At 41.6% G+C, this 22,468-nt stretch overlaps 2 protein-coding genes across 2 annotated transcripts in view; both read right to left on the bottom strand.

The window, feature by feature from the left end:
• Window positions 1-545: 545 nt before the first annotated feature.
• Window positions 546-10,815, bottom strand: GPR83 (G protein-coupled receptor 83). The gene is made up of 4 exons (XM_006266111.3): window positions 8,494-10,815; window positions 7,090-7,215; window positions 6,181-6,314; window positions 546-5,365 (listed from the first exon to the last, which is right to left on the bottom strand). The coding sequence occupies exons 1-4, from the start codon at window positions 8,878-8,880 to the stop codon at window positions 4,741-4,743; spliced, it is 1,272 nt and encodes a 423-aa protein (XP_006266173.1). The 5' UTR covers window positions 8,881-10,815; the 3' UTR covers window positions 546-4,740.
• A 1,788-nt stretch (window positions 10,816-12,603) lies between these two features.
• Window positions 12,604-22,468, bottom strand: part of MRE11 (MRE11 homolog, double strand break repair nuclease) — a 40,594-nt gene continuing 30,729 nt past the window's right edge. The window contains exons 15-19 of the mRNA XM_019483633.2: window positions 22,352-22,435; window positions 17,461-17,519; window positions 16,614-16,678; window positions 15,718-15,796; window positions 12,604-14,919 (exon numbers count right to left, since the gene is read on the bottom strand). Of these exons, the coding sequence (XP_019339178.1) occupies window positions 14,866-14,919; window positions 15,718-15,796; window positions 16,614-16,678; window positions 17,461-17,519; window positions 22,352-22,435 (341 nt within the window). The 3' untranslated portion in view covers window positions 12,604-14,865. The remainder of the gene's footprint in view (window positions 14,920-15,717; window positions 15,797-16,613; window positions 16,679-17,460; window positions 17,520-22,351; window positions 22,436-22,468) is intronic.

The raw sequence follows: 22,468 nt of genomic DNA, 5'->3' as shown, positions 1-22,468 counted from the left end.
GCAACAGAGATGTGCTTGGGCAGGAAGTTTCCTTCTTCTCCCAGCCTCCAAACTACATGTTTTAATGACTATGAGCCATGCCCGCTGTTGAACTTAATCAAATGGCACCAACCTATTTATACCTGGTAAGGATTTGACCCATGAGCTACATCCTTCAAAAATAACCACACAAACCCAATTTTTTATTTTGGCATCACATTTTGTTAAATGTTAAATGTGACAATGGCATCTGAAAACTAGATTCCTGCCACTGGTATATAGCAGGTCAAGGGGAGGAGAAAGGGTTGGCAGATGTCAGGGTCAGGGGAAAAAAAAGATCCTTCTGGAGATCAGTGACACGAACCGTTACCTGACTTTCACTCAGTTCTGAGAGTAATAGGAAACATGCTTGATCCCACGGGAGGGAGGAGTAACACCTCAAAATGAGTGAGCAAAGGAGAATGGGGTATTGGTTGTAGCCATGTTGGTCTAAGGACATAGGCAGACAAGGTTCTTTGGGTAAATCTGAATGGCGCATTAGACAGCAAGAGCACTGCACAAGGTGGTGTATACAGATTTGCTAGCTATACTTTATTCTTTGTAAATACATAGCAATGAAAAACTTGTACAAGTTAAAAGCATCTGGAAATGGTTTCACAATATAAATTACAGGACATGAGTGAAACTTTCTAATGCTTATTTAAAAACAACAGTACATTTCTCTCTCTCTCCTTACTGTCAACTGCTGGGAGTTTAATGCAGAATGAGGCACCTTTGAGTAGCAATGCAGCAATGATAACTAGCTGATTACCCCAGCATGAGCACTTGGGAAACAATTTGCGTGCAATAGCAAAGTAGTTTCTGGAGGCTTCTGTGTTGTCCTGCTCAGAAACATACTCCCTGTGGTTTAGACCTTGAGGTGCTGAAATCCTGACTGTCACAATCAGACCTGATTCTAAACAAAACACCAGCAAGGATATAGTGTACGTTTTTCTCGCATTCATCACTGTGCAACAAAAATTTTCAGTCAGCATGGGCCACCTTGCTGAAAAAGTTCCTCTTCTGTTCTTGATGTTATTAACACTATTTGTCCTGCAATTTTAAAGCTATACATCTGTGTGTGCAGTTCCCAAGAACTAAGGCATCTAAGTAGAAAGAAGACAGACACAGCCCACCAGCCTCTTATCTGAGATCAAATGTACCAAGGGAACAAAACTCAAAGGTAAATTCAAAAGCTAAGTTGCACAATTTATTAGATACCACATGACCACAATGATGTATAAGCTTCAGGGGAGTGTATGCTTAGGGGCAACCAACATGGGTTCATTAGAGACAGGTCCTGTCAGACCAACCTGGTGGCCTTCTATGACCAGGTCACAAAATCCTTGGATGCAGGTGTCGCAGTGGATGTAGTCTTTCTGGACTTTAGGAAGGCCTTCCACACTGTCTCTCACCCCATTCTAGTTAAAAAATTAGGAGATTGTGGTGTCGATGCCTACACAGTCAGACAGGTTGCCAATTGGCTGGAGGGCCACATCCAGAGAGTGGTGGTGGATGGGTCATTTTCAACCTGGAGGGCTATGGGCCGTGGGGTCCCCCAGGGCTTGGTCCTCGGGCCCTCACTGTTCAACATCTTCATCAGCGACTTGGATGAGGGGGTGAAAAGCACCCTGTTCAAATATGCAGATGACACTAAGATGTGGGGAGAAGTGGGCACGCTAGAAGGGAGGGACAGGCTGCAACTGGATCTGGACAGGTGACGGGGTGGGCGGATGAGAATAAGATGGGATTCAATACTGATGAGTACAAGGTACTGCACCTAGGGAGGAAGAACCAGCAGCACACCTACAGGCTAGGGAACTCCCTTCTTGTCAGCACAGAGGCAGAAAAGGAACTTGGAGCCATTAGAGACTCCAAAATGAACATGGACTGACAGTGTGGGGATGCAATCAGGAAAGCTAACCGCACCTTGGTGTGCATCCACAGACGCATCACGAGCAGGTCCAAGGAGGTGATCCTCCCCCTCTATGCGACACTGGTCAGGCCACAGTTGGAGTACTGCATCCAGTTCTGGGCACCGCACTTCAGGAGGGATGTGGCCAGCATCGAGAGGGTCCAGAGGAGGGCCACCAGCATGATCAGGGGTCAGCAGGGCAGGTCCTATGAGGAGAGGCTACGAGACCTGAACCTGTTCAGCCTCCACAACAGAAGGCTGAGAGGGGATCTGGTAGCCATCTATAAACTGGCTAAGGGGGACCAGCAGGCAATGGGAGAGTCCCTGTTCCCCTGAGCACTACCGGGGGTAACAAGGAATAATGGCCATAAGTTGACGGAGAATAGATTCAGGCTAGACATCAGGAGACACTACTTCACAGTCAGGGCAGCTAGGATCTGGAACCAACTTCCGAGGGAAGTGATGCTCACTCCTACCCTGGGGGTCTATCCAACCTATGACCTCTCTGATGATTCCCAAGAGGGATGCTAACTTGGGTGACAGATTTGTGACACAGATACTCACTGGGTGCAGCTACACATTCATTAATGTGCTTTTCCTAATGTGCATTAAATTTAGTACCTCTAATGTAAGGCACTAAATAAATGTGCATTAGGCTGCCCTACTGCACAGTACCAAAAGTGCATGCTTTTTCGTAACTCTTAATGCACAGTAGCCTATTTTTACTGTGTATTAACATATTAGCATTTGTTTGCCATGATGCTTTAAGGTGCAGTAAATACATTAAAGCACACTGCTAGATGCACCCATTGACTTGGAAATGAACTATGACTGAATACACTGCAGAGGTCAATAAGGCAATCCACCATTTTAGGGTATCATCATTCTATCACTGTTATACTGGACTGGATGCAAGCCAGCAACCAAAGATGAATAGTCTCAGTAGCAATTGTATGTTCACCCCAAAATATTTTTAAGAATAAGTTTTGATGTATATAGACCGTGGTTGCAATGCTATGGTCCTGGCTCAACAGTAGGCATCACACACTTACAAAGTCTCACAGGTAAAAGGCTACAACTAAGGCTAACAGAGTACATTATCCATGGATAACACATTACACATGCAGTGAGGGCCAGATCCTATTTTGCTCTAATTAAATCTCTGGGGAAAAAAATTAAGTACATCTGTCTTTGTAACACACCTTCCTTAAGACAAGAGTCACAGAAAAGTGAAAAGAGATGCATGGGCAACTGGTATCTCCTGAGTCAGGAGGAGCACTTCCCCCCCCCGCCCAGCAGCCATTCAGCAACCTGGGAGGAGTTCCCCCCACAGCTGATTGTGCCAACCTGGAATAGCCAGGGCACTTCTTCTGGTGCTCCCACTCCCTGGCTGGCACTAAGGGGGGCACCAGCGCTCCCACCTGCACCCCCCCACCTGTTGCCTAAGCAGGGAACGCTGGGTGTCAGGGGCACACCAGTGCTCTCAGCGAGTGTACGTGCACTCCTGTGCACCCCCTATGCATTGCCACTGAGGAGATGGACCCAAATCACCTTTTGCATTGATGGTTTTTCAGGGTGGAATAGGATCATGCTTAGGCACTATTCTATGGAACAAAATCCAGCCCAGAGGGTACTGTGTTGCCAAACAGTTGAAAGACAATTGGACAAAAGTTGTCTACCCCCTCAGGGGGGTTACTGTCTTTATTTCATTTGGAAGCTGCATGTATATTTTCTGCCAGTCTGCTTTAAAGATGTCAGAGGTAAGGAATTTTGCAGGTGATAATTTGTATTGGACCAACTGCATGGCTGGGATAAAGTTAGACAAGCTTTCGAATGGAAAGCATTCTGCATCAGCCTGGGCTATTCAGCCTGGAAAAGTGTAGGTTCAGGGGTGATCTGGTGGCCACCTATAAGTTTATTAGGGGTGCTCATCAGGATCTGGGGGAATGTCTGTTCACCAGAGCACCCCAAGGGATGACAAGATCAAACGGTCACAAACTCCACTGTGACCAATTCAGGCTGGACAAAAGAAAGAATTTCTTCACTGTCCGAGCCCCCAAGGTTTGGAATAGACTGCCGCCGGAGGCGGTTCAAGCACCCACTTTGAACGCCTTCAAGACACATTTGGATGTTTATCTTGCTGGGATCCTATGATCCCTGCTGACTTCCTGCCCGTGGGGCAGGGGGCTGGACTCAATGAGCCTCCAAGGTGCCTTCCAACCCTTAATGTCTATGAATTCAGGTCAGGGGAGGGAAGCATGCACAGCAATGATGACAAACTGAGGGAGCTGTGAAATTGGATGGGGAGAGAAATTCCTATAGGGTAGCAAACACACAGTTAACTGGGACATCAAGACCTATCAGAAGGGAGATGGGTCATTATCACCTGTAATGTGAAGGAAGAATTTCAGGAATCAGGTAGACTGTAGAGTGCCATAAAGTTCATATCAGTGTTCAGTCCTTGCTGCTTAGCGTTCAGCCAGCTGATGAAATTTTGTCCCAAACTCATCTTTTATTAGGTAGATTTCCCTTGAGTTCGAGGTCGGAAAGGGAGCAGTTCGTCTGTGAGAATTGTACTCCTACTGATATTTGTATTTCTGTCCTTTATACTTCTTCTGTGAGAGTTCATTCTGGCTGGATGTGGTTGTGCATACTCTTTCTGGTGGAAGTGCATTGCCTCCTGTGAGTCAGAGTTACCTGCACAAAGGGGCCTTTTACAATGTACTTTTGTCTGTGCCCTGTAGTAAATCTTCAGTTCTTGGTGAATCCTGATACTTCCCCCACAACCACTCATATTGTTACCTCATTTAACTCACAGCAACAATAGGTTCAACTGAAGAGATGTCTGTCTTCCCCAGTTGGCTATTAGAGATTGAGGGAAGCCCGTGGGAGACCTGAAACTTCTTGCAGTTGCTGTTTTCTGGCCAGGCTACTTTATAGGAGGGAACCACGGATGGATGCTTGTGCTCTTTTGGCCCAGGGGGTTTTCGACACATGTTGAGCAAAGATTTCAGTTCCAACCTGAAATTGTCATTGAGCCAGCAGTAAATGAAGGGGTTGTAACAGGTGCTGCTCATTGCAAACCAGTGAAAAGCAAAGTATAAGGCATTGTTGGTGTGAATAGTCTGGCTGGAAAGGAGGACGACATAGCAATTTAATGGGAACCAGCAAACAGCAAAGAGGACAACTACCAACATCAGCATCTTAATGGTCTTTTTATTCTTTCTACGAAGGGCAAAATACTGTTCTGTAGTCACATCCCCTATAGCATTGCGCAGCCAAAGCTTCTTGGCCACTGTTAGGTAGGCAGCAGAGATGATCAAAAGGGGCAGAACATAGAGCAAGATGAAGGTTGTTAGGTCCAGATACTTCCAGAAGAGATCAGCTGGTTCAGGGAAATCTGGGAGACACAGGCAGCGGATAACTTCTTCACTGTAAATAAGAGGATCAATGACAATGAATTAACTAGCCTGGTATCAGATAAGAGATAAATTAGAAAGGGAGAGGACATGTGACAGAACACTGTTGGGCAGATCCTCAAGTGGTGCATATTGATGTGGTCCAACGGCATTATGCCAGTTTGCACCAGTTGAGGATGTGGCCCATGGAGTAGCCTAGAAGTGAAGAAAGAATAATTTCTCATAGTCATTTATGATATTATGGTGCACTTATAAAATGCTTTTTTTTTTATGCAGCTGGTAGTTGTGCAAAGCCCTTATAAACATCTCTCTGCCTTCCATCAATTCATCTGTAATAAAAATGTACCTCTTATAAAAATGTTACTGTTAAAACACTTCACAAGCATAATCCTCAGCACAAATCTCTGAGCATATATGGTAGGTATTAACATCCTTATTTTACAGAAGAGGAAATGGAGACAGAGAGACTGAATCACTTGTCCAAAGACAGAGAGAGAGATACAAAGCAGAGCAGGAGTTAAATCGGTACCCATGAGTTTCTGGTTCCCAGTGGTAGTTTGAATCAATGGAGACTCTGGCTGGTGTCAAGGCCAATTTTTACCAAATGAGGAGCTGTGCCTCTGTCTTGCTAATCATAAGAAGAATAAAACTAAGTAATAGAATACAAATACAATAAGAACTGGAAGGCAACCATAGTGTAAACTGCAAATTATAGGTCAAGTCTCTAGGTCAATTACAGATCAGTGTAGCCTCTGCCCTTCAATGATCTACCAACTTATCATTTCTATGCATCTGGTTTTGCAGACTGCAAGTAGGGATCATCCTTACCTGTATTCAAAAGTGAATAATTTTTGGTAGATAGCATGCGGGAGGGAGAAACAGGTGGCCATGATCCAGATAACAGAGATGTAGACAACACCTTTTGCAGTGGAAATGCGAGGTTTCAATGGGTACATGATAACCTGTGGGAAATATACAGTAACTTCTGAAAATTGCACCTTCTGTCCCGGCTTTAATTACTGCAGTAAACATGCACATTGACTGGCCAGGTGCTGCATGGCCAGTGACTATACACAGCTCCAACTGACTTCAAGTGACAGAAGCTGAAATTAATTATATAAACTGAACTATTTTCACTGAGGAAAATGAATAAAGTAAGCAAGGGTGCTTCCAGGGGTTTGCAACTTTAGGGCAATGCACCGACTTCAGAGGTGCTCTATGCAGGCATAATCTCCGCAGCTGCGCATCCGTTTGCAGGTTGGATCTAATTGAACAGGATAAATAATAGGGAGGTACACAAAACTTTCACATTCATTCTCCCTGTATAAGCAAGACAGAGAATTGTGGGGGACAATACATTTGGAGTTGGTTCAAAAATTTTCTGACAGAAAATGCATTTTTTGCAAAATTACATGTTTTACAAAGTTTCACTATTTTTGCTGAAAATTTCAATTTTCCATTGGGAAAGCCTTTAAGAAAATCCCTCCTTCATCTGGCAGGTCCCTGGGCTTCTGACCATCTCTACTGTCCCATCTACCTTCCACTATATTGTATTTACTACTGCTTTTGCTATATCTGAGAGCTAGTTAAGAAAAAAAAAAAACACATCATCACACTGGCATTTCATTACATACCTGGCACTATGCTCATTGAGATCTGAGGTATAAAGAGGATGCAATTTAGCCATTGCTTTAAAGCAAGCATTTCCAGTTCATCAAGACTTAAGAGCAGTCTCACCTGGTGCCTGTCCACTGCAATTGCTGTGAGGGTTAGGGCAGAGACGTGCAGAGAGCAGTACTGTGCAAACCTACTGACGTGACACATTCGTTTCCCGAAGATCCAGGTACTGTTCACAAAACGAGCCTAGGAATAATCCCACGATGGAACACAATCAGCTTTTGAGGCACCTGTCACATGCATTATTGCTACCTCCTTGCCCAAAGGATGGAATTTGCAGGCTACAAATTGTTTAACACAGCGATTTTTAACCTTTTCAGACTCAAGCCACCCCTTCAGAAAATGTCAGTTCTTTGTTTTGGGGCATTTTTTGATTATGGAACAATATTAAAGCAATTCTTTGGTCACGGAAAACTCAGAACACAGTAGCTCAGAATATTTTTGACACTATGGATTCCTATTTGAAATCTCTGGGTTTATGTTGTGAATCATGTGTGGGCATTTGTACCCACTGGTACTTTTAAAAGGATCTTACAGCACCCTGGTTGAAAATCACTCGTTTAACACAATCCTATTTGTTTTATCTACTCTTCCTTCTTTAAATGATTTGATTACTGAAACCTGCAACAGGGCATTAAACAGATTGGAGCTATCAGGAGCTGATCTGGCAGTCCAACTGTTCTGATGCTACTTACTGATCCAGCAACTGCATCAGATCACTATGGTGAAGTGACTTCTGGTGTTTTTATTTTGCTTCCTTCAGAATATTTCCCTTGTACCTAAAGAACTGTCAGTAAGTCATTTCCTCCTTTGCAGCCGTTTGTGCTGGGTACACAGATCACCAAGCATCCCTTAGCTGGTACAAAGCTAGTATATCTTTTCACCAAATCATGTAGAAGGATACAATCATTGACCATTGTTAAAAGGGAGAATTATACTGTGTTTTATATTTATTTATGTATTAGACTGCAACGGATTATTGTACTGCAGACTCTTCAAGGAAGAAACAGTAACTAGATGCTGTTAAACAGCACTGTTATTGTTGCTTATATTGTGCTGACAATGTCTTTTGCCTTAAGCCCATGCATCTTTTTATTATTAACATCATATTTTCAAATCAATCATATAAAATCAGAGAAAACATTAAATTTGCCAAAGACTAATTAAATTGACTGCAAAGATCACTAACAAGCATTTCTACAGAACATTCATGCATGCACTGGAAGTGGACAGACAGACTAGGAAAAACTTAACTGCCAACAATAGGATGAGTAAAAAAGGTTGTTTAATGGACAAGAATTCTTTGAGCATCACTGAAAGCTCAAATTGCATCTTTAATAATGGTACCTTTTGTCATCACCTAGAAAGCAGATTCACATACTAAGCCATTTCTGTAATGCTCTTACCAAAGTTCACATTTTAAAGGAAAGGTAGAGGGAAGAGACCTTTGCTGCTTTGTCTTACCAAAGTAAAGGGAGTATTGAGAAGCGTGATCATTATGTCTGCCACGGCCAGATTTACAATGAACAGGCTGGTGGCAGATTGCATCCTCTTGTTCTTGACCACGACGTGACACACCAGGAGGTTCCCAAAGAGCGAGAACACAATGATGAAGGAGTATGCCGCAACCAGCAGGGCTTTCACTGTCAGATTCTGGGACTCTGCTCCATATCTGCTCCTGCCCACAAAGTGCTGCCACTCAGCAAGGGTGTAGTTATCCCAGGAAAAGAAACTCGAGATGTTGGGGATTCCAAGAGTTCCTTCAAAACTTCCATTGATGGGTGATGTACCTGGTTTTTCAAAGGCATTAACTAAAGATGGGAGAGAGAGCCAGATGTAATGAGAAACCATGTCTGATAAGCTGCAGCGTTGTTCAGGTTTAGAAATAACTTATCTACAGTATTGCACTGCGAGCCCATCTATGGGAGATTTGAAGATCAATAGTTTGCTTTCTTTAGTGCAAGCAATCTTCAGGTCTCAAAATAGAACGTGGTAATTATTGTAGATGAAGCAAGCACACAGAGCCCCAGCACACTGCTGCCCTTCACTTGGGATGTACTGTTCTCTCTCTGCTTGTCAGTACTTTTATATCTTAGGCAAGCTCCCATCACATGAAAGCTGCTACCAGAATCTCTGCCCATTGGATTGCATATTAGTTCTACTCTGACGTGGTTGCTTTGTGCAGGAATACACTCCCCCTGGGCTTTGCTCCATGCTCCTACATTTGTAAGATAACTCCATCTGTGTTCAGAGAGACAGACACATCTATCTATCCACTGAGTCATAAGCACCTGACCTCCAGTCTGACGTGCATAAGTAGCTGCTGCTTTTATGCAAATTCTGTGCAGTTCAAAAATGTACACTGTGCCTGCCATATTCCAGGAGAGATTACAATTCAGAGATATAATTTTAAAATGTGTTATAGACTAGATTCAGCTATTTTACAGCATTGCAACATATACTGTATCCAATAGTAACAGGGTCTAGAGACTGATAAAACAGAGAGAATAACAACATTAAGTCAATTTACTCAATTCATGGGTTTTTATCTTTGTGAACCAAAATGTTATGGGGCTTTTATAAAACTGCTCAAGACTACACATTAAAAGGTCATTTTTTATTATTGCTTCCAAAGCTTTCTCTCACATACATGGAAGCCAGGCTTCCTATTGGAAACTCTTTTTCCTCGTGGTCAAAAGAATAAAAATTGGATTTTGTATATTTGAGGTTTTATGTGTACACGGTATGTTATTTGCACATATTCAGGTGTTGAATATTCAGAAAGAGGATATCTAATTTCATGTATCACAGGACAAGAGTAGGTATATGCCTGCATGTAGGTATATGCACACGCACACACAAACACACACACAGCTTTAGAGACCGACACTTCCTAGAGTTAGATTCTGCCTAATAGTCTGCAGACCTGACTCTCTCCTTGGAAGGATTACTGCTGTACAGGCAGTCCTCAACTTACAACATTTTGAGTTACTACATTTTGCACTTACGTTTAGAAATTGACACCGTTTCAACTTTATGATATCAGTTTCGACTTACAACGCTTGATCCGATGCAACGCTATGCCAGCTAACAAGTTCTCTGCGTGCTCATCTACCTGGAGCACATCTGTGCAAACTTCCTTGGACACTTTCTTTAAGAAAGAAGTAAAACTCCAGGAAAACCTGCAGTCAAGACTCCTGACAAGACTCTAGCCAAGAACCCTTCAAAAAGTCCAGCAAAGTCACCTCAAAGAAGTCCTTCCAAATCAATATGATTGCTATTTACAATATAAATACATTAATGTAGCTATACTACTCATCTATAATTGATCAAATACAAAATTCTGGGATATTTTTGGTGAAAATAGGGTATCAGGCTGCGGTTCAGGAACCAATCCCCCATTTATAACGTTGTTTCTTATGAGAAAATTGGTTCTGAGTTACAACATTTCGACTTAAAAGACGCAGTTTTCAGGAACCAGTTGTGTCATAAATCTGAGGACTGCCTGTATGTTTTTTCTACTAGAGCAGTCTCTGCCAAGTCACAGTATTAATGGAAAACACTAGTGATAGTGTTCATATTGAGTAGTGTCCAAGAGCTCCTATCAAGTTTGGATTCTCAATTTGCTTGGCCTTAATTCAAAGGCTTAGTAAACTCTTTAGCACTTATTACGTAAATAATTAACCTCCAAGGTGCAAACCATATTTCTACAAAGCAGTAGGCACTTGTATGGCAGGGCATCTGGTCTGCTTCCTATGGTCTCCAAAGCAATTTAACATGCTGGAAACCACTTACCTAGTCAACGTTAAACCCTCCACAGAGCTTATTTGCGTGCTGCTTTTTTCCTGCAACCTTTTCCATATGAACTCTTTTCACAGTAAGCAACGTCAAAGGAAGCTTTCCAATGAGCAGGGTATCAGCTGGCAAGAGTGCTGCGACTGTCCACCATCTGGGCGGCAAAGAAAAATCTAGCTGTAGACGATTCAGAATTCTCTGGTCCGTGAAAAATGTCTAAGTATGTTGCCAAGCAGGATGCTCCCCTGACTTGGCAATAGCAGGAATACACCAAGAGTTTGACAGTTCGATTTAATGAGGACCAAGGGAACAAGAGCTAAAATGGGGTGGCAAAAACCTGGTTCAGTTTTGCCTGGGACTGGACAGAACACTTGGCATTTGTATTTCTATGCAGCTCAGTGTACACTGACAGTGCAGGGGGAAGAGAACAGTTCCATGCATTAGGAAGATCAGAGGGTGGGGAGTTAAACTGGACAGTTCCACGTTGAATGCATAACTTTGTCTTCATATTCTCTACACAACTTCTAGCCCTAAGCCCAGATTGTTTCTGTCTCAATAGTTTCAACAGACAGAGACAGCCCTCCCTTCTGCCAACCATCCCCAGGAATCTTCCAGCTCTCTATATTCCCCTTAACATGCACACTGGTCTCACTCTTACCCTCTACCCCACTTCTACTTTCCCCTTCCAACCCACTCTCTCATTTAGTATTTGTTTTGACCATAGATGCCATCTTCCTAGCTTTGGCAGCTGGGGAACTGTTCATTAAATCAAAAGTATCAAACCAGATCAAGTCTCTCACAAATTTCCTGCAGTGTTTGAAGCCAGCTAATTCCCTAACCCAATTGTTCTTTAATTTCCCCTCCTGCCTTGGTATCAATCACTCTGGCATTTTTCCAAGCAGCTGATAAAGCCATTTTCGTTTCTTATGATCTGTCTTTCAGAAAACTCTGCTCCCAGTATTGTCTGCCTTGCCAATCAAATTTCCTGAAAAAGATGATTCAGCCTGTTAATTACATCACACGAATAAGGCAAACAAGGGATTGGGTGAATCCAATATCTTTTATTAGACCAACTTAAATATTTGGAAAAAAAATTTCTTAGCAAGCTTTCAGGTTTAAAAACCCTTCATCAGGCTGAGGAAGCCTCTGCAGTTGGTGTCTGCCATCTGGGAAGAGTTGCCATTCACTGTGCCATCAGTGAATATAAATATCACTAGAATCTCTTTGGGTTTTTATTAACTTTTTAAAGGAAAACATTTTGGCAATAAGAACACAAAGCATGCGTGTGACAGAAGATGCCCTGAGTAATGCTGAATACATCACTGAGAAGTTTCTGAGAAGGCCTTGTCTTTATTACTCGGCCAAAACAGACTACACCATCAGTCAGCATTTTTATATAAAAGCATGTATATCTAGAACTGTTAAGAAAAACTGTTAATTTTTTAAAATATTAGGCAGGTTTATCTTTACTTCCTGTGCATTACCAGGTAATAACTTTGTGTTCCCTAGTGAAACTTGAGAAGGGTAATATGTTCTAGTAGCACACACATACCCACTATGAATTACAACTAGGTAAGGAAACCTTATTTAAAAAATGATGATGAAGAGAGGCACTGGAAAGCATTTGATCCCATATAGAAACAGGCAAACCACCTAAAAGATGCAGTGTTAGTTCCCTGATGACCTGGGGCATACCTGGACTATAAGAAAAAAAAGGAGCTCCATTCAACCATGCTTTTTTTTTTATGATATTTTTTGCTTAAATAAATCAGGAATCTATTTATTTTCAGTAGGAAATTTTATTTGGCTAGCAAGATATATAAAATGTACATTCTTCTGATCTAATGCAAATAATTAGCAGCGCCATACAGCTGACATCCACTGTTTACATAACATTGTAAATGGCTTTTTGTGAAAGAAACATTTTAACTTACATCTGGTAAACATTATTAATAATTAGACTGAATGTAGGTTAGAAAGTTTTTGGCATCTAGCTCCCCCCAAAAGTCTGTGTTTGCTGCTATAAACTTCTCTGCTAGCCCTATCTGACAGGCAAGACTGCTGCACAAGGACAGCCATTTGCGAATGGGAAGAAGAATCAGACCATCAGCTCATTTCCTCATTCCCCAAAATGACACGGAGGGCTCAACAGTCCAGAAATCTGGTGGTGGAAGAGTGGTAGCAGCATTAATTGCCACTCCCCTGCTCCCAAATTTCCAGAACTGGGGGATTTCTGTGAGCCAGATAACATGACCACGTACCAGTGCGGGGCTGAATCAGAGCAGCAAGTAGTGCAGGGCCACACTAACCCCCATGCAGGATCTATCCAACATACCAGATCTGGTAGGCAGGCAACTAGACTGACCCTGCACCACTGATCCAGCCCATGGGGCCAAAAGGGTAAGCACTACTGCCCCAAAGGAACAGATTGCTTTGTAAATGCTACAAATCTTGTGGGCTACATTCAGTATTTGATGATTTCCACAAAGTACTCCAGATCTTAAAAGTTTACTTGGTTTCATAGCTGCAGGATCAAATGCAGACCCATGATGGCAGAGCCAAGGCAACACAGCTGCAAAGCTCTACCTCACTTCAGGAACTGTCCAAGCTTCTGTATTTCCCCTGATAATTACTGTATGTAGTAGAGTGCTTCCTGACATCCCACTGGGGGGGCAGAGAAGTCAATCAGGGGGGACTAATGGACCATATAGCCCAATGAAAACCATGAAGGCTTTATACATTATCAGTGCTAAACCACTGAAGGCTATACTAGCAGTATCTCAGATATTTCAATGTGATAGGCCATTTGGAAAGAAGTAAAAAATTATCAGAAGTGACCTTACAGTGGCTTCATACTGTGATCATGTTATTCTAGTCTAGAATTTGCCCCACTGGAAGAGAGCTCTGCTGAAAACTGTGAGGTTTCAGTGGGAATACTGAAAAAAAAAAAAAAAGATGTAGGAAAAAATTTCAGCTAGAAAAGGTAAGTACATTTTGCCCAGTATTGTCTTAATGCCTGAGTCTTTATGCAAGCAAAACTCGTGTTGACTTCTCCGAGAATCTCATTTAAACAGCTAGCCTACATATTTCATTTGAGTGACAGAAGTAGCCAGCCCAAGTCAACTTAAAGCCTCTGGCATTTTCTAGAATTGCACAGCAAAAAAAAAGCATTTCTGTATTTTGTGACATTTTGCAATAGATATAGTGTAGCTTCTCACAGAAAGCTAAAAATATGTCTAAGTCTGGCAGCAATACTTTTAACACTACAAGTAGCATTTCGGGTCCTCAGACCTCTCTACTCTTACAGCAAAAAAGCGAAAGCAATTCCCATTATGCCTGCAAAACTTTGCATATTGCTCTTAGTCAGTGGTGCTCAACCTTTTAAAGCAGTGGCCCATGTGCTTGTGATCCAACTACATCATAGGCCATCATTCCTCTCCAGCAGGGGAGGGAGGTGGCTGCCTGTGTCAGAGGAAGAGGAATGAAAGAGTAAACTACACCTGTCCTAGGGGATAGGGGAAGGTAAAAGCAGGAAGAGCTGCAGAGATCAGCAGAACAGTGTAGGGCAGCAAAGGGGATGTGCCAGGCCAAGCTGCTTGCCATTGATCCCCCATGCTGTAGGCTAGATCCAATCACTTTGGGGTTGGATCTGGCCTGTGGGTCAAACATAGGTCAAGCACCATTGCTCTAATTTATTCCTCTATAAAATTCAAAAAAGATTAATACATTTTGTGGAAGGCAGAATTCTTTTATATACATTCCAGAGATGCAAACAAACCTTAAGAAGTTTTACAAAGTAAACATTTTGAAATACTCTAGGGATTCTCTCTCAAAAAGTAGTTTTTACTGTTAGACGCATCTAATAATGCAACACCTAAATCACGTTGCATTCACAGTATCACTAAGAACTACTATTTCATACAAGGAGTGAAACATTAAGGCAAAAAATAATTTATGGTAAAATGCTATATAAAACATTGCATATGTATTTCCTATTTCTTCACAATTTTTCCAATATTCTTTTATTTAATGAAACCAGAATCATCTTCTATTTCTTCTTGATACAGTGGTATTTTTGAAGGGGTCATATTCATCCTGTAATTTAAGAAGGTAAATAGTTGGGTTTTTTTTAAATACTAAAAAGTGCTGAATAAAATCAAATATTACGAGATCAATTTAGAACACTGGTAGGTCATTTTATTTAATCTTTTTCCAGTAGGTAGGTTTAATTATTTTATTTTCTTAGTTCTTATTCATCACTTTGAGTATAAATGCAATTCATGGACAAACTGTAAATACAATGACATTTCAAATAAAGCAGTAATCAGGCTAGAGTTAACTGGACTGGAATAATTATTCCAAAATCAAATCAGTTCTCATTTCCAAATTAGCTCAAGGCAGGAGGTACACAAATATATTTTTGGGGCATCCTGGAACTAAATTATGGCATACTCTTATTTGCTTGTATACTAATCATCACAATTAACTATGTACTGTGATATTGCAATAGCATCAGCTACTTAGAAACTGAGATGATGTACCGCAATTTAAACCCTAACATAGACAAGTATTCTGCAAAAAGCACTGAATGAATCTACGTTGCAGTAAATGTACATGTGGAAACAAGACCGTTTCTTTTTGGATGTGGGTTGCCAAATATTAACTTGCATAGTTATGAACCTCAGTTATGGCTTTTTGTGGTTCCTAAGAGCTAAAAGAATTAAACTGCAAAATTAGTTCACTTAATTTTAATATACAACATAGTACTATTAGAAATGGATACAAAAAAAATCCTGACTAAATATTAGCTGTTATTCTGACTACATATCTTTAGTCAAGAAATTTGCAAAGCAATAATAAGTTGGAAAAACTGTGACAAAAGCCATACTGTACCTCGTCCGATTCAAAATCGACTCCCTTACTCATCTGGCTTTGAGAACCTGTTTTGCTGAATGTAGATGTACTTGACACCCTTAATGGTTATAAACAGAAACACATATAAAATCATAATAGAACATGGCATCCATACCAGATGTTCTAGTGAATTTCCCCCGAGTGACTGGATCAGATGTTATACAAATATTATTTGTAGTTCCCCCTTTCCTATTAAAATGCACATACTTAAATGTAACAAATGAGGTATTAATGAAAGTGAAAATCAGCTGCCTGCCGAAAATTAGGTGGTGCCAGTTTTTCAGAAGAGACCAGCTCCCAGCTGGGCCGCATACTACCTGGTGAGATTATCACCAAAGTGTTCAGTACCCATCAAATCCCAATAAAAACAATATAAGATGGCCTAACAACAACAAAAATATCTGATCTTCTTTGTAGTTTCAATCAACTATAAATAAAAGTGCCATAAAGCCCTGCTGAAGCGTGCAATCTATACAGATATTGATTGGGCCTCTTCTGGACATGCGCTGTGCTTGGCATGGGAGTGCCCCAAGGTAAAAGAAAAGCAGTTTTGTTTTGGTTTTTTTCACATCTGTAAGTGGCCTTGAAATCTGTTGTGATAGTTTAAAAAAAAAATGAAATTCAATCTCTCAAACACTATGATGTCTGTGCGTGTCATATGTCATAACTGTTATTTTTGCTCTTAAATTTAGTGAAATGTGATTAGAAATAAAAATGAGAAATTCTAATGATTAAAAAGTGAATTTCAGCTAATGGAGCACTTTATAGATAGTGACAAAAATGAAGTACTATGATCCAATAAATATGCAACATACCAGAATGGTTTACAACACCTCCAAAAGTCCTTAAGCCATTATAAAAATAAATGTACCAACCTCTGATTTACTTTAGAAGCAGTAAAAGGAATTTCTTCCACATCTGAGTCATCATCTACAATATGCTGGAAAAATATAAAACAGATGATATTTAATATCTACTGCTTTTGGCTAGAACTGTGGCCCAGGGTAGACCCTGTTGAAGTGTGAAGCTCAAGGGACAAAAAGTTTATTGTATTTCTTATTTTAATTATTTAAATTGAACAGTTAGGTTCTTTGGGAAAAGGGGAAGATGAGTCCATTTTGGAAACAGCAACAGCTCCCCAGTGACAGATGCAGGCATGGTCTTGGGAGAGACAAAGTCTCTACCAGTTATGAAGCAGGGAAGTAGGAATTGATAAGGATGGGAAAAAAATGTGAGAAGGAAGTGTTTACCTATTATGGAGGAAATGAATAAGGGTTGGAAAGTGAGACTGTGTTGGGCAGTCAGATGCCCTCCTAGGCAAGAGAAGAGCAGAAGAGGGTGGGGTGTGGGATGGGGTGGACTGTCTTTGACCTCTGGGGTATTTAGAGGTGGTGTTTTGTTATACTAATATTTTATTCTGTTTTTATAAGACAGGATGTGGAATCTCCAACCTTGGAGGTTTTTAAGACCCCATTAGACAAATCCTTGACTGATATAGTTGGGGATGGTCCTGCTATGAGTAGGAAGCTGGACTTCCTGAGGTTCCTCTTCCAGCCCTAATTTTCTACGATTTTGTCTTTTATTGTAAGCTTCCCTGAGCATTTTTGGGTAGCATATACATCTAATAAATGAATATTTTTGTTTTTGCTTGAAAAGGGCAGATAACACTATAACACTATAAAAGGCAGCAGTATTGCAACTTTACAAGATAGTTTTTCTCACCTCTGAGTAATTCTTAGCAGATGAATTCCGAGAAGGCTGTTGCCTTGAAGATTTAAAGGCTAAAATAAACCACATGAAAACATATCACAAGTGTTATCTAAAAGAGTAGTTCTCAACCATTTTTGTACCAGGGCCCATTTGTAAACATTGATGGCCAGTCCCGAGCTGCTGCCTCCCCCATCCTGCCCAGGCCCCAGCCTCCCCAGTGCGTGGGGCGGGGGGTGTGCATGGGGCAGCAAGCTGTGAGGCATGGGGGGGCATAAAGCAGCCCCTTGCAGTCTGGAACTCTGCCAGCCTGCAAGGGAAAAGCCATGGTTTCCCATGTTTTTCCCCTTTAAAGGAGAACCCATTGTTAAAGTTTGTTAATCCATTTGTAAAATCTGTTCACAATCCTTTCAAATATTCTGGCAACCTACAGGTTGAGAAACACTGATCTAAAATACCCGTAATTTATTACATGATCAGGTCATTTCACACAACATTCCACCTCCAGACTTGCTTTACAGTTTCTTCCATGACAAATCAAAACTAAACAGTATTAGGTCTTCTCTGAACAAAGAGTAAAGTAGCAACTGAGTCTTTGCTGGGGTCAGAAAGCCGAAAAGAGATCTGCCATTATCAGAAGCTTCCTATTCTGGCTGAGAAAAGTTTAATTACACTGTTCAAGATAAAGAGGTCAAGTTAGGGAATGTACAAGGGTATTTCAGAAAGTAACAGCAGTTTTGAAATAAAACCATTTTACGTACAACGGTCATTTACTGGATTATATCACTTCTTCACATAATCATAAGGGATGCTGTTTTTCTGTTTAAAAATCCCAACTTTTCTGATTAGGCCCCCCAAAACCCACGTTTTTCCATGATTAAAATGAAACGCCACTAATATATGTATGTGCACGTGTGTATTTTATTTATTTACATACACACACACACACACAGCTGGACCCATATCCTGGTGAGCTAAGGGAGAAGGAGGAGCTCTGATTTTGTACGATAAAAACAAAATCAAATGCCAAAATATAGAGGTATTTAGAATGTATTCTATTATAATGACTGAGGCACTGCTAGGCTTCCAAAGTGCTTTAAAACTGTGACTATATCAATAAACATTGTGTTCAACTGATAGATAAGATCTATCAAACACAATGTTTCATTTATATAACCTGTCAGAACGTATTTGCAGTGCTCTTATTTTAAGTAATCTAGGCAATTCTTTTCTTGTATTTTATGTTGCATGCTTTCTATACTAAGGCGTTCTGAATCTAATTCTTGTAGCACAAGACATCAAAACTGAATTAACCACTGATTCCCCCATTCCCATCTACCATACTATCCAAGACAACAAATATATTCATAGCAAAATCCACAGGCTACACATTTTCCTGATCACTGCTTAGACTAGCCTAGATCTTTTGTATCGCTGATACCGTGCAGTACTATCTGACAGAAAATGTTAATCAGATTAGGAAGTGAATCAGCACTGCTATATGAACAACACTATGTTCAAGAACACTCAGACTAAATGCGTATATGGATGCCCAAATGCACTAAGATGCTTACAGGTCGATTCATTTTCTAAACTCAAAATGAAGTTGTAGATACATCTTTAACACAAAGTTGTAAACCAAAAACTGGATTTGCAGATATTTTCAACGAACAATTAATGGGGGCTTGCATACATATGAGCTCTATCAAGAGACGTTTTAGACCATGTTTTGCTACAGACTTAATGTCTGTGGAATATATCAAAACTCTCTTACCAAGTCAGCCTAAAGTCTGCACTAAATGATCTTGCTTGCTTCTTTTCGTAGGCAGCATGGGCACCTGATTACTCCTGCAGTGAGTTAGGGAGTCTTAGACAGTTGTGGTGTGAGAGGCCTCTGGAACAGCGGTGGCCAAACTGTGGCAAAGGTGCCACAAATATCACAGACAGTCTGTGTGTGTGGCATGCAGCAGATGAAGGAGGGGCCAGGCAGCAGAGGCAGGTAAAGCAAGAAGCAGAAAATAAAGCAGCAAGTCAAGCAGGGAGAACAGATCCACCCCCCAGAAAGCAGAGCAGCACATTGGGCAGGTGTGACAGGGCTATGCCCGAGCTGCCAACTCACTGAGCTCCAAGTGGTTGGCATAGGCCTGGGGCATGGGAAGAACCCTGCCCCAGATGCTGCTGTGACTGGACCATCACCTGAGGTCCCATGCTGGGTGACCAAGGTCAAACAGGAAAGAGAAAGGGCAGCTTAGCTTCAAGGAACTGGGAAGAGGAACAGCCAGAGGAGCCACAGCAAAGTGGTTCTCCAGTAGAGTAGAAGCAGCAGGCATGCCTGTGGAAAAGAAGTGCTGCAACAGACAACTGGTGGGAGAGTGGACTATACTCAGATGCAGCATGGGCTGATCCAGGACTGCACAATACCCTGCCAGATGCAAGAAAAGGAAGAGCCCACATGATAGAGGCAACCTGCCAGGAGGTATAGGGAGCTCAACCTGGTGGGTCAGAAGTGGTGTCCAGAGCACCAAACTAAACCCACGCTCCAGGAGTGGGGTAGCTCAGTGCACCAAGGTATTACTGCCCTGCCCAGCTGACAGGCACAAGCTATTTATGTTATATTATCTGTTTGGCTGTAATTCCCAAGACAGAGGCACAGGCACAGTGTGCACAGATATGATGCTCACTGGGCATCTAAAGAAAACAGAATCACATTGCCACCCAACTCGTCACTAGAGTTCTGCTATAACACCCAAGCAGAAAGGGGTGCAATATAGGGGAAGAGGAGCCTCACAGAAGCTATATCAACATGATCACACCAGGGCTGGCAGAGAACCAGATACCACCTCCTCGCAAGTGAAGGTTCATCTGGAAAAACAACAAAAAATTGTGGTGGGTGAGAAGGCTAGGTGCAACGTGACCAGGTGAGCAGGGCATGCACGCAACCCAACAGTGGCTACGTCAGCTGTGGACCTGTCACACAGGGGAAGGGGATCTGAATGGCCCTTGGGGATGGCAAGGGACTAATTTGTAGCATACCTGCCAAAAAGGTTGGCCCCCATTGCTCTAACAGTCCTCTAGTACCTGGCCCATCTCCCATGACCTCATGAGAATCATTGCTAAGGGGTCTGAAAGAACTCTGCCAGTTCTTTCAGTACCCTGGGATGAGGTCCATCCTTCCCTGATGACTTAAATTCATTCAGACCCAACGAAAGCTCTCTGACTGTCTCTTGTTAGCTCCTCCCTCAGCTTGTCCCCTTCCTTATCCAGATAATCCTTATTAGGTGTCTGGCTTCAGCTTCATTTTTTTTTTCTTTGTGAAGACTGAGGCAATATAGCTGTTGAGTAGATGCATCTTCTTTGCAACTTCTGTTAGGAGTTCCCCCTGACTGGTTAGCAGAGGGCCCACAGTGTTAATAGAGGACTCACAGACATGGAGTTTTTTGGGAGGGGTGTTCCTCTGCATCAGAGGCATGGTCCTCTTCCTTGGATCTCTCAAACGTATTTTAACAAACTACTTCCTGTCCTTGTAGCAGCAGTACATTGAGAGTACCTCCAGCCCCTGTGGCAGAGCATGGTGTTTTGGGGATTTGTAACTGGTAGCTGTACAAAAGGGTTGTTCATGAAGTTTGAGAGAGGAATGATCCTGCCTTTAGCAGGGAGTTGGAAGAAAGGAAGTTTACGTTGGATATTAGGATGAATTTTCTCACTAGGAGGACAGTAAAACACTGGAACAGGTTACCCAGAGAGGTGGTGGAAGCTCTATCCTTAGAGCTTATTAAAACCCAGATAGACAAAGCCCTGGCTGGGATGATCTTGTAGGGGATGGTCCTACTTTGAACAGGGGGTTAGACTAAATGACCTCTGGAGGTCCCTTCAAACCCTAATTTTCTATGATTCTATGACTAACAAAAAAAACAATGCGGACCACCCACCCACCGGAGTCACTAAGTCCACTTATGCACTTGCTGTTTTTTTTCAAATAGGGGTAGAATAGAGAGTGACACTTTGGTGCTTAAGATGACTTATGCACTCAAGAGTTGGAATAGAATCTGGTCCTCATTTCCATAATAAACCATGGTGACCTGAGCTCAACCATATTAAAAAACCCTGGCACTGGTTATCTCTAATACTATCTCTAATTTGTAAAAACTCTATTATTTATTGCCAATGGGTTAGCAGAATCTTTTATCAACAAAATGCCTACAGAACAACCACCTATCAAATCAAGTTAAGTTAAAAACATAATCCTTCTGAGTTTGCTAAGGAGTGCTAGAAAGGAACAGAGTGGCAGGTAAGGGTATTCTGCTCTTCAAGCCCTTTTCAAGGGCAGCAATCCTCATCTGAACTACACTGGGTAAACCTGAATACTGTTTTCTTTGCAGGAGTTACTCTAGATTTATCCTCATCTAACAATCGGGATCCTAGCATTTTCACCACTGCATCTGCCATGTGTCCACAAGTATTGTTATAAAGCTTGGCTTATTTGCACTCATTAGTGCTTAGTGGCATTTTCATCCATTAGATTCTATATGTTTCCTACAAGATCATATTTGGAGGACTTCAGAAGGCATGAGCATCTGTTCAGCTTGCCCTTTAAAGTGTTTCAAAGACTCACATGTTTGAAATGTCATGCCTGTCTATACCCTAAGAAGTTTATTTCATTTGGTTAAGTGGAGCTGAAAGATGGTAGTGAAAACCCTCAAAGTTCATTTGAACCCCATTCACACTTTATTATTCTACTTCATGACAGCCAAAAGAATCTCCTTGCGATGGCTGAATTCCGACTACTGGAAAGGAAAGTAAACAAGATACTGCATCATAAAAGCAGTTAACTTCATTATGGCTTTTTGAAAGTAGGTAACAATGGGGGAGGCTGAAAAATGCCAACGCCATGCTGATTTGAACATACCATCAAAGATAGACATATTCTTGGTAGGCGTAGCTATAGGCTTGTAAGTTCTACTGCTACTGGATGACTCCTGGCTAGTATTTCCTGTAGAGAAAGTAATCAGTCTTCAGTTTTGTT

Source organism: Alligator mississippiensis, chromosome 1 (assembly GCF_030867095.1).
Source record: "Alligator mississippiensis isolate rAllMis1 chromosome 1, rAllMis1, whole genome shotgun sequence".
In the NCBI taxonomy this organism is placed as follows: Eukaryota; Metazoa; Chordata; order Crocodylia; family Alligatoridae; genus Alligator; species Alligator mississippiensis.
Note: the sequence above shows the minus strand (reverse complement) of the source record. Positions and strands in the feature narration are given on the sequence as shown.